This window comes from Hemiscyllium ocellatum, chromosome 20 (genome assembly GCF_020745735.1).
Source record: "Hemiscyllium ocellatum isolate sHemOce1 chromosome 20, sHemOce1.pat.X.cur, whole genome shotgun sequence".
NCBI classification, from domain to species: Eukaryota; Metazoa; Chordata; class Chondrichthyes; order Orectolobiformes; family Hemiscylliidae; genus Hemiscyllium; species Hemiscyllium ocellatum.
Window position 1 is genome coordinate 25,601,233 of NC_083420.1, and position 12,413 is coordinate 25,613,645.

General features: G+C 43.5%; 1 protein-coding gene across 1 annotated transcript in view; it reads right to left on the minus strand.

Moving 5' to 3' along the window:
• LOC132825415 (coronin-7-like) overlaps positions 1-12,413 on the minus strand; it is a 163,409-nt gene that overhangs the window by 95,386 nt on the left and 55,610 nt on the right. The window contains exon 9 of the mRNA XM_060840658.1: positions 8,869-8,951. Within this exon, the coding sequence (XP_060696641.1) occupies positions 8,869-8,951 (83 nt within the window). The remainder of the gene's footprint in view (positions 1-8,868; positions 8,952-12,413) is intronic.

The following is a 12,413-nucleotide window of genomic DNA, read 5'->3' on the forward strand; positions in this document are numbered from 1 at the left end:
AAAACCTGATAATTTGTTTTATGATGGTATTTGAGATATAGATATTAGTAAGCACACCAAGGAGCATTCATTTGTTTATTTTTCCTATCCACCTTAATGTCTTAGATATAACATTTCATGTGAGGATAGTATTTCTGACAGTGCAGCACTCCCTCAGTTCTGCACTGGAATGACATCTCAGATAATGGGATCAATGGCCTTCAACAAGGTTTCTATTAGATAATTGCAATTTCAACATTGTCAGGACGAACACCACAAGCTTCCTTTTTCTAAAAACGTTCAAGTCCTTTTTGAATGATCTCTGCACTCCTTCACTATTATTGGGTAAAAATCCTGGAACTCCCACCCTAACAGCACTGTGGGTGTACTTACACCCTAAGAACTGCAGCAATTCAATAAGTAGGCACACCATCCTCTTGAGGGGAATTACAATTGGTCAAAAATGCTGGCAAAGCCAGTGATGCCTACAAACATGAATAAATAATAAAGAAAAACCCAAATGAACATTTACTGCCCTATTCCAAGATATGTGAGCTTTATTTTAAGATATTTTTAAAGAACACTTTCTAGTCAAAGTGATTAGAACATCACTGGCTTAATAACCAAACCAGTGTCTGGATTTGTTAACAGCTGGTAAATTTCAAACACTATCTGGTGCAGAAAGAAAGTTCCAAGCATGGAGTTTCTGTTTAAACAAAAACTCTTACTCTAGTGGTTCGACCTGTGACATTTTCTACTTAGCATCTTTTACTCCAAGCAGCAAGACAGGTGCTGTTGGAATGCAATTTTTTTTGTACATTGCCATGGAGATTAGGCCTGAGGCCTGGTTGGGCCAATTCTTTAATAGAACACCTGCACTCTGCAGGAAGACAAGTTCCATAGAATTAGGGAAAGAAAAACAAGAAAGCTAATAATAGGATTAGTAATGTCTTGCTTTAGGAGTTTCGTAAATAGATTATTTAACCAGATTGCCCAGCTGACACAGCGCAGGCCCACAGCCTAGAGCAGTCAGACAATATTACAATCATCTCAGCTTATTTATATTTGATAGTGCAGATTTCTAATAGCGTAGATGACCATCAGCAAACAATGCTTGCATTTATGTTAATGAAGTAAAACATCTCAGTGTTTTCAGGAGAGATTTTTCTAATAATTTCACACCAAGCCATAAGGTTACAGGTGAGATGTCCAAAAGTTTTATAGGGTTGGATTAAGGAGCATCTTAAAGGAGAAGACTTAGTGTGGTGGAGAGGTTATAGAGGAGAAGTCATCAGAGATTGGGTTTGCAACACAGATACTCAGTGCCCTGCACTATTTTTACTTCATCTTGAAATTAATCTATTGCTGACTGTTGGAACTGAAGTGAAGCATTTTGTTGCTTATATAGAGGTCATTAAGTGTTACAACTGGTCTTGATTTAGCCACAGGGTACACACCTGATTTCTATTTCCCAATCTGTCACAGAACTTTTCAAATTGCCATAATTAAACCTTATAGACCTGCAATTGTGTTGTTTCAAGCATTTGGTTTGGGATTTTGAAGAATAGTTAGGGCAGATCTGAAAATCAGGAATGTTACCACATTTAACCATTCCCAAGCAACAATTCTTTGTTGTGCTGTGTTGGGGAGGGAACTCTTATGGAAAAGATGAGACACCACAAGGTTTTGAAACAGAATTGTGATCCAATTGATAATAGTTTCTTCTGCTGATGTACAACAGAGTTAAGGGTTATCTTTCAATGTTAGTATGTGCTAACAAGATTAGCAATGAATTTGCAATGGCAGTACTCAGCAATTAGAAACAGGCTGAGTGGTGAGTCAGGTGAATTAGGGACAAGTACACCTTGGCAACCAAAATCAGAAAGGAAATGACATGTTGAAGCATTTTAGATGCACCACAGTCATCTTGTACCCAGCAAACTGGGAAAAACGTGCAGATTTTTAAAAAAGCAGTAATGTTGACCAGGACACCAAACAATCTCACTGCATTTCTTCATTGTACATTTTTTTAATGTTCACCCAGAAGACAGCCAAGTCACAGTTTATGTATCATCTGTTCAGAGCCCTTTAGCTCACAGAGACGAAAGTCTAGATGACTCAATGGTTGCCATTGCTATCTCTAGAGCCTACAAACCAGGTTCAATTCCAGCCTTTGGTGACTGGTTGGAGTTTGCAGATTCTCCCCACGTCTGCATGGGTTTCTACCGGGTGGTCCAGTTTCCTCCCATAGTCCAAAGACTTGCAAGTTAGATGGACTGGCATCACTAAATTGTCCGTAGTGTCCAAAGTTGTGCAGGCTGGGTGGGTAGCCATGGGAAATGCAGAGTTATGCGGATAGGGTAGAAAGCTCAGGCTAGGTGAAATGCTCTTCAGAAGGTTGGTGCAGACTCAATGGGCCGAATGACCTCTTCCCGTATTGTACAGATTTTATGATTCTTTAATTCTATGCAGTACTAACATAGGCAATTGGCATTTCAGCATGGGTGCGCAGAGAACAAGCAATTTGCTTGTCCACACTCTGTACTTTACTGGAAGCATCTAAAAATGAGCCAAACGCTTCGGTTTATTTTGTAAAGAAAACACTGCGTCCTGATGATTCTGTTTAAACTCAAATAACTTGTTTTCATTAAGCAACAGAAGAACATAAATATATGAATTTGGATTACTGGTGCTGGAAGAGCACAGCAGTTCAGGCAGCATCTGAGGAGCAGCAAAATTGACGTTTCGGGCAAAAGCCCTTCATCAGGAATAAAGGCAGAGAGCCTGAAGCGTGGAGAGATAAGCTAGAGGAGGGTGGGGGTGGGGAGAAAGTAGCATGGAGTCAGGGCAGAAGAAATGACCTGGGAGTTGCAGTGGGAGAGGGACTCCCTGAGATTCTTGTAGAGAGAGGAGGAAAACTTCTTCGAGGCAGGCATCCTTGCAAGAAGATTCACAGTAGGGTTAAAATCAACAAGGTAAAAACAATGACATATATGAAGTCTGACCAAACTGTGAAAGATGCCTTTTGACCTTGAAATTAAAGATCCACCAAATATGAACCCTGAGACCTGTTCACACATTCACCTTTACTTTGATTACAGGATTGCAGTCATGTTTAATACTCGAATACCATAGAAATTGGGAGCCGCAGCATCAGAGTTTGAGAAGTGACCTTTTAAATCATGGCTGGCATGGATACGGTGAAGACCCAAAGTCATTGCCCCATGGTAGGGGATCATAGAGGGTGGGCTTGGGGTGAAGAGGATGGGGTGGGAGGACAGCATGCAGGATACGGAGGGAGAGAGAGAGAGAGAGAGAGAAGGGGCATGGAGGTGAAAGGACAGCGTGAGAAGGGAGAGACGACAGAGTAGTGAAGTGATGGGTTGGGACGAAAGAGCATGACGATATGGGGGGAGAGGTTATATCCTTCGGGGTGTAGTGAGGGAACGGGAGAAGAGGAAGTGAGGGAAGGTGAGGGCAAAGGTAAGATTGAAGGAAGATTGGGCATAAAGAGCACCCGCCAAATGATAGCAGGGAAGGGGAGAGTACATTTGAGTCTGAACTGCTATTTCCCTTACAACTGTTAACACATGTTTGATGCCAAAGAGAATCAATGTTTTCATTCTAAATATTCATTATCAAGGTATAAACAGTTCACTTTGTGTGATTTTATCAGCATAGATAATTCAATATTTATCTTTCATTTTTATAGTTGAAAACAAACAATGGCTTGAAAATATGGTAGTGTAGAAATCAACAAGTCAGGAAGAGAATCATACAGTACTACGCCAATGATACCAGCTTAATGATTTGTTATGCAAAAAAAAATTATATTGATCTCTGTTTGAAGGGAAGCTGTGATCAGGGGATGCTGCTGTAATTTAAACCAGGATCAGCTATTTTGTCTCCATTATGTTCCTTGAGCAATTTTTGTTTTTGTTTCTGACTTCCAGCATTCACAGTTTGTTGTTTTATTTCAGAAATCTTTTTAAGACTAATGCTACTGACATTTTCTCTATAAAGATGCAGAGGTCACTTTCATGTTTTTTTAATTAATCGGCATGGTGGCTCAGTGGTTAACACTGCTGCCTCACAGCACCAGGGTCCCAGGTTCAATTCCAACTTTGGGCGACTGTGAGTGGAGTTTGCAGTCTCCCCATGTCTGCGTGGGTTTCCTCTGGGTGCTCTGGTTTTCTCCCACAGTCCAAAGATGCGCAGGTTAGGTGAATTGGCCATGCTAAATTGCCCGTAGTGTGAGGTGCATTAGTCAGAGGGGAAAAGGGGTTTGGGTGGGTTACTCTTCGGAGAGTCGGTGTGGACTTGTTGGGCTGAAGGGCCTGTTTCCACAGTAGGGATTCGAAGTTTGGGAGAAGATTTGTAGCTCGGGTGCTCGTTGTTGTGGTTCTGTTCGCCGAGCTGGGAATTTGTGTTGCAGACGTTTCGTCCCCTGTCTAGGTAACATACTCAGTGCTTGGGAGCCTCCTGTGAAGCACTTCCGTGATCTTTCCTCCGGCATTTGTAGTGGTTTGAATCTGTCGCTTCCGGTTGTCAGTTCCAGCTGTCCGTTGCAGTGGTTGGTATATTGGGTCCAAGTTGACGTGCTTATTGATTGAATCTGTGGATGAGTGCCATGCCTCTAGAAATTCCCTGGCTGTTCTTGGTTTGGCTTGTCCTATAATAGTAGTGTTGTCCCAGTCGAATTCATGTTGCTTGTCATCTGCGTGTGTGGCTACAAAGGATAGCTGGTCGTGTCGTTTCATGGCTAGTTGGTGTTCATGGATGCGGATCGTTAGCTGTCTTCCTGTTTGTCCTATGTAGTGTTTTGTGCAGTCCATGCATGGGAGTTTGTACACTACATTGGTTTTGCTCATGCTGGGTATCGGGTCCTTCGTTCTGGCGAGTTGTTGTCTGAGTGTGGCTGTTGGTTTGTGTGCTGTTATGAGTCCTAGTGGTTGCAGTAGTCTGGCTGTCAGTTCGGAAATGCTCTTGATGTATGGTAGTGTGGCTAGTCCTTTGGATTGCGGCATGTCCTCGTTAGGACCCGATACCCAGCATGAGCAAAACCAATGTAGTGTACAAAATCCCATGCAAGGACTGCACAAAACACTACATAGGACAAACAGGAAGACAGCTCACGATCCGCATCCATGAACACCAACTAGCCACGAAACGACATGACCAACTATCCTTAGTAGTCACACACGCAGATGACAAGCAACGTGAATTCGACTGGGACAACACCACTATTATAGGACAAGCCAAACAGAGAACAGCCAGGGAATTCCTAGAGGCATGGCACTCATCCACAGATTCAATCAATAAGCACGTCAACCTGGACCCAATATACCGACCACTGCAACGGACAGCTGGAACTGACAACCGGAAGCGGCAGATTCAAACCACTACAAATGCCGGAGGAACTATCACAGAAGTGTTTCATAGGAGGCTCCCAAGCACTGAGGATGTCACCTAGACAGGGGACGAAACGTCTGCAACACAAATTCTCAGCTCGGCAAACAGAACCACAACACTGTAGGGAATCTAATCCAATCTAAAAAAATTCAGAGACTGAGGGCATCAGTGGCTAGGCTGCCACTTATTGCCCATCCCTAGTTACCAAGAGGGTGGTTTAGAGTCAACCAATCGCTGTGTGTCTGGAGTCACATATAGGCCAGACCAGAGAGAGACAACAATTTCCTTCCTGAAAGGACGTTTGGATTTTTTTTTCTGACAATCAACAACAGTTTCACAATCATCATTGGACTCTTAATTCCAAATTTTTATTGAATTCAAATTCCATCATCTGCCGTGGTGACCCCAGAACATTAGCTGGGTCTCTAGATTAACAATCTAGTGATAATTGGCCATTGCCTCCTTAAATAAAATGCCCACTGACAAATCCCAGTTATTGGGTTCATCCATTTCTGATTCTAATCAGTTCCTGAGCAAAGTGAGGCGTTAATGCATAACCGATGTTTGATCCCATCTCACCATTGCAGTGAATTCTAAGGTCATTACCCAAATAAACCTAAAATGTAAGAACATAATAACAAAAACCATGATCATGAGGAGGCAATTCGCCCCTTCGAACTGCTGAGCCATTGTGGCTGATCCAACATTCCTCATGTCTAAGTTCCCGTCCTTTCCCTATAACCTGCCTACTCTCCATTGCCTTTTAATCAAGTACTAATTAATGTAGTTTATGGCATTTGTTGCTCGGCATAGACATAATGGACTGAAGGACTGATTTCTAAGCTGTATGACTCTAATTAAAAGTCTACCTGCTCTTTAAATTTGAGAGAAATAACTTTTCCTCACCTGTTTTATATCTGCTACCCCTTATCCTAAAACATTCTACATTGTCCAAACAAAAAGGAAACATCTGCTCTACATCTACTTTGTCAAACTCCTTTAGCATTTTATATACTTCCATTAGATCTTCTCTCATTCTTCTAAACTCAGTGACTTGAAGCTTGATATCCTCATTTACATCTAATCTTTTCAATGCTTGCAGTAATTTCCAGTGGAACACAATTTAGTTAACTCTAACAAAAACTGAAATTGCTCCAGTTCTGAAGGGGAACTGGACTTCAAACATTTATTTGGTTTCTCTCTCCACATGCGCTGCTGGACTTGTTGAGTTTCTCCAGCAACTTTGATTTTTGTTTCAGATTTCTAGCGTCCGCAGTTCTTTGTTTTATTTCAATTAACTCTTCACTTGCCAAAGGTTAACGCAAAAGATGCTTAACATTAGATTGGATGAAGTTTATAATACAAAGGTCCACAGTGATTAAGCACTTCATGTAAATTGGGAGTCACAATCAGGAATACTCTCCTAAAAAGTAGGTGAGGCCAGCTGTCAATTGAAATGATCAAAACTGAGAGATTTCTCTTTGCTTCACGAAGTATACGAAGGGCTAGAAAACAGAGGATTGCGATAGAATCAAGTTGCAGATCAGCCATGATCTTATTGAATGGGGGAAAGACTCAAAGGCACTGAGTAAGCGGCCTTTTCCTGCTCTTGTGTGGGCTGGAAATGTCTGTTCCATGTTTATGTTTAACTCAGGTAGATTTAGAAACATGGAAGGAAGGATGTAAGGAGAGACAGTGCTGTAGTAGTTCACATCACTGGATAAGACAGCCAGAGATCCAGGCTAATGCTTTGGGGACATAGGTTCAAAATCCATCTCGTTCCAGCTCTTGGTCTGTGCACTACAAGTGTCTATCCAATCAATTTTTAAATGTGATGAGAGTTTCTGGCTCCATCGCACTTCAGATCCTTGTCACCCTCTGAATGAGAAGCTTTCTCCTCAAATCCTTTTTTCAAACCATCGCCCTCCCCAATGTTGCACATTTGGTCACTATTGCAGCTTCCCAATTGACCATCTTTTGATTTCCTGAGCTAAGACAAAGCTTCATAGAACATAGGACAATTCAGCACAGAACAGGCCCTTCAGCCCTCGATTTTGCACTGACCTATGAACTAATCTAAGCCCATTCCCCAACATTATCCCAGCATCATCCATGTGCTTATCCAAGTATTGTTTAAATCTCTCTAATGTGGCTGACTTAACTACATTGGCAGGCAGGGCATTCCACGCCTTTGTCACTCTTTGAGTAAAGAACATCTGTTAAGTCTATCATCCCTCAATTTGTAGCTATGCCCCCCTTATACAAGCCAATGTCATCATCCTAGGAAAAAGACTCTCACTGTCCACCCTATCTAATCCTCTGATCATCTTGTATGCCTCTATCAAATTCCCTCTTAGCTTTCTTCTTTACAATGAAAACAGACTCAAGTCTCTCAGCCTTTCCTCATAAGACATTCCCTCCAGACCAGGCAACATCCTGGCGAATCTCCTCTGCACCTTTCCCAATGCTTCCACATCCTTCCTGTAATGGGGCAACCAGAACTATACACTATATTCCAATTGTGGCCGCACTAGCATTTTGTATAGTTACAGCATGACATTACGGTTCTGGAACTCAATCCCTCTACCAATAAAACCTAACACACCGTATACCTTCTTAACATCACTATCAACCTGGGTGGCAACTTGCAGGGATCTACGTACATGGACGACTCCAAGGTCCCTCTGCACATCCACACCACAAATCTTTCCATTGACCCAGTACTCTGCCTTCCTGTTAATCTTCCCAAAGTGTATCACCTCACATGTAGCTGCATTGAATGCCATTTTTCACCTCTCAGCTCAATTCTGCAGTTCATCAAGACCCCTGCAACATGCAAATTTTTTCCACATTGTCCACTACTCCATTGTCTTTTAGTTTCATCTGCAAACTTACTAACTCATCCACCTATGCCAGTGTCTCTTCTTACAGAAAGCCAGTTTCTAATCCAAACTGCTAAATCACTTTCATTCCCATGCCTCTGTATTTTCTCCATCAGCCTACGATGTGGAACCTTATCAAAGGCTTTACTGATGTCCATATACACCACATCAACTGCCAATAAGAATCACTGAAATTCCCAAGCCCACATATGCATACAGATGCACTCACTAAGGGGACAGGGTAGGAGTCATTGAATTCAGACCAGGAACAGTGATATGAGATTGATCCTATTTTGAAATCAGCAACACTGAGGTCAATTATGAGCCCTCAAATGTTAGCTTGGCTAGAACCTCCTAACCCAGGAACACAGCCTGGATTGCCCCAGCTCAGCACAATCCAGAACAAAGTCCAATCCCTTTCAGATGAGCACAGCCCAGGAACAGAGTTTGGAAACTCTGAGCTGTGCAAGACTTATTTTGAATCCATGTTAATAGCTCCACGGTGCATCCTGATGAATCATATCCAGCCAAGAGTGACGACACCAGATGTTAACTTGTGTTCAATGCCAAATGTTATTCACATTCATATACTTACCCCTGTGCTGTATCAAGATTTAAGGTGCTGACAGGACTAGTAAACTTGCGGGTGTCCCACAGTCTGGCCTGTCGCTCACGCATCTGAAAGGGAAAATAAGGAAGGGGCTCTCAGTACATTACTGCCTGACCAAACAGGGGCATGTTCACAGATTGCCGAGAAGTGTGAAAAGTAGTTATCTGCACAGGAGCTGGGAACTAAAAAGCAAAATACAGACAAGTACACATCTCTCATCAGGTGTATGAGCAATATGGTGTTGCAGATTGCATCAGTAAGACTGAAAGATGTGTGTGGAGAAAATGAGGACTGCAGATGCTGGAGATCACAGCTAAAAAATGTGTTGCTGGAAAAGCGCAGCAGGTCAAGCAGCATGCAAGGAGCAGGCGAATTGACGTTTCGGACCTAAGCCCTTCTTCAGGAATGAGGAAAGTGTGTCAAGCAAGCTAAGATAAAAGGTAGGGAGGAGGGACTTGGGGGAGGGGCATTGGGAATGCAATAGGTGGAAGGAGGTTAAGGTGAGGGTGGTAGGTCGGAGAGGTAGAGAAGAAGATTGCAGGTCAAGAAGGCGATGCTGAGTCCGAGGGTTGGGACTGAGATAAGGTGGGGGGGGGGGGGGGGGGGGGGGGGAATGAGGAAGCTGGAGAAATCTGCATTCATCCCTTGTGGTTGGAGAGTTCCTAGGCAGAACATGAGGCGCTCTTCCTCCAGGTGTCGCGTTGCCATGGTCTGGCGATGGAGGCGGCCAAGGACCTGCATGTCCTTGGAGTGGGGGAGTTAAAATGTTCAGCCACAGGGTGGTTGGGTTGGTTTGTGCGGGTGTCCCAGGGGTGTTCTCTGAAACGTTCCGCAAGTAGGTGGCATGTCTCCCCAATGTAGAGGTGTCCACATCGGGTGCAGCGGATGCAGTAAATGATGTGTGTGGAGGTGCAGGTGAATTTGTGACGGATATGGAAGGATCCCTTGGGGCCTTGGAGGGAAGTGAGGGGGGAGGTGTGGGCGCAAGTTTTGCATTTTTTACTGTTACAGTGGAAGGTGCCGGGAGTGGAGGTTGGGTAGGTGGGGGGTGTGGACCTGACGAGGGAGTCGCTGAGGGAGTGGTCTTTCCGGAACATTGATAGGGGAGGGGAGGGAAATATATCCCTGGTAGTGGGGTCCGTTTGGAGGTTGCAGAAATGACGAAGGATGATACGATGTATCTGGAGGTTGGTGGGGTGGTAGGTGAGGACCAGCGGGGTTCTGTCCTGGTGGCAATTGGAGGGGCGGGGTTCAAGGGCGGAGGAACGGGAAGTGGAGGAGATGCGGTGGAGAGCATCGTCAACCACGTCTGAGGGAAAATTGCGGTCTTTGAAGGAGGAGGCCATCTGGGTTGTTCGGTATTGGAATTGGTCTTCCTGGAAGCAGATGCGGCGGAGACGAAGGAATTGGGAATATGGGATGGCGTTTTTACAGGGGGCAGGGTGGGAGGTAGTGTAATCTAGGTAGCTGTGGGAGTCGGTCGGTTTATAGTAAATGCCCGTGTTGAGTCGGTCCCCCGAGATAGAAATGGAGAGATCTAGGAAGGGGAGGGAGGAGTCTGAGACGGTCAAGGTAAATTTGAGGTCAGGGTAGAAGGTGTTAGTAAAGTGGATGAACTGTTCAACCTCTTCGTGGGAGCACGAGGTAGCGCCGATACAGTCATCGATGTAGTGGAGGAAAAGGTGGGGGGTGGTGCCAGTGTAGCTGCGGAAGATGGATTGTTCCACATATCCAACGAAGAGGCAGGCATACCTGGGGCCCATGCGGGTGCCCATGGCTACTCCTTTGATTTGGAAAGATGTGTGTGCAATGTTGATGTACAGCAACATTCATAACCATTCTGAAGAACAATTACGAAAGGTGCACTACCAGCCCACCGTATTAAAATGAAGCCAAAATAATAAGACATTAAGACACAGTAACAGAAGTAGGCTATTCAATCCATCAAATCTGCTCCACCATTCAATGAGTTCATGGCTGACCTGGTCATCCTCAACTCCACTTTCCTGACTTTTCACCATAACCCATGATTCCCTCATTGATTAAAAAAAAGTCACATTTTTTAAATATCCAAGCCTTGAATATTCTTAAACAATGGAGCCTTGACAGCCCTCTGCAGTAAAGAATTTCATAAATTCACTATACTCCAAGAAGAAATTCTTCCTCATCTCCTTTCTTAAATGTGCAGCCCCTTATTCTAAGGTTAAGCCCTTTGGTCCTAGACACTTCCACAAGGGAAATAACCTTCCCACATTTACTCTTGAGCCCTCAAAGAACATTGCACATTTCAATAACGTCGCCCAATCTACTCAACCTCTCCTCATAAGACAGTCCCTCCATACCTAGTATCAGATGAGTAAACCTTCCTTGGACTGCCCCAATGATCTACATCTTTCCTTAGATAAGGGGCCCAGAATTGTCCACAGTATTCCAGCTGCAGTCTGACTAGTACAGGGAGAAATTGAGGACTGCACTTGCTGGAGGTCAGAGTTGAGCGTGTGGTTCTGGAAAAGCACAGCAGGTCAAGCAGCATCTGGGAGGGCTTTTGCTGAAATATCATTCCAGATGAAGGGCTTATGCCGGCTCCTAGAACACTGCCTGACCTGCTGTGTTTTTCCAGCAACACACACTCGACTCTAACGTCTTGTACAATTTTAGCAAAACTTCCCTATTTTATACTCCATTCCTCAGAACTTAAGGCCAATATTTTATTTACTTTCTTTATTGTCCACTGAACTTGGATACTAGATTTATCAGATTCATAGACAACTACTTTCTAATCTCTGTTCAGTAGCCCTCTGTAGTCTTTCTCCATTTAAATAATATTCACTTCCGCTTTTCTCCTCCCAAAGTGCATAACCTCACATTTCCCCATATTATATTCAAACGCAAACATTTTTGCCCAATCACTTAACCTATATATCTCTCTGCAGACTGTGTGTCTCATCCTAAGCATTTGTTTTCCCACCTTTGTGTTATCTGCAAATTTGGTTGTCGCACATTCTCTTTCCTCATTAATATACATTGTAAATAATTGTGGCACCAGCACTGATCCCTGCGGCACTCCACTAGGTTGTCATCCTAAAAATATCCCCATATCCCAACTCTTTATCTTCTATTAGTTCACAAACCCTCTATCCATGCTATTATACTACCTCCAACACCATGGGTTCTTACCTTATTAAATACTCTAGCATGTGGTAGAGATAACACAATGTGGGAAAACATGAGGTTATACATTTTGATAAGAAGAATAGAAGCAAAGACTGTTTTCTAAACAGGGAAAGACTTCGGAAATCTAAAATGAAAAGGTACTTGAGAGTCCTAGTTCAGGATTTTCTCAAGGTTAACATACAGGTTGAGGTGACAGTTACGAACCCAAGTGCAATGATAGCACTTGAATTTCAAGAGGACTGGAATGCGAGAACAAAGATGTACTGCTGAGGCTGTACAAGTGTCTGATCAGTCCGCATTTGGAATATTGAGAAGAGTTTTGGGCCCCATATCCAAGAAAATATGTGCTGGCTTTG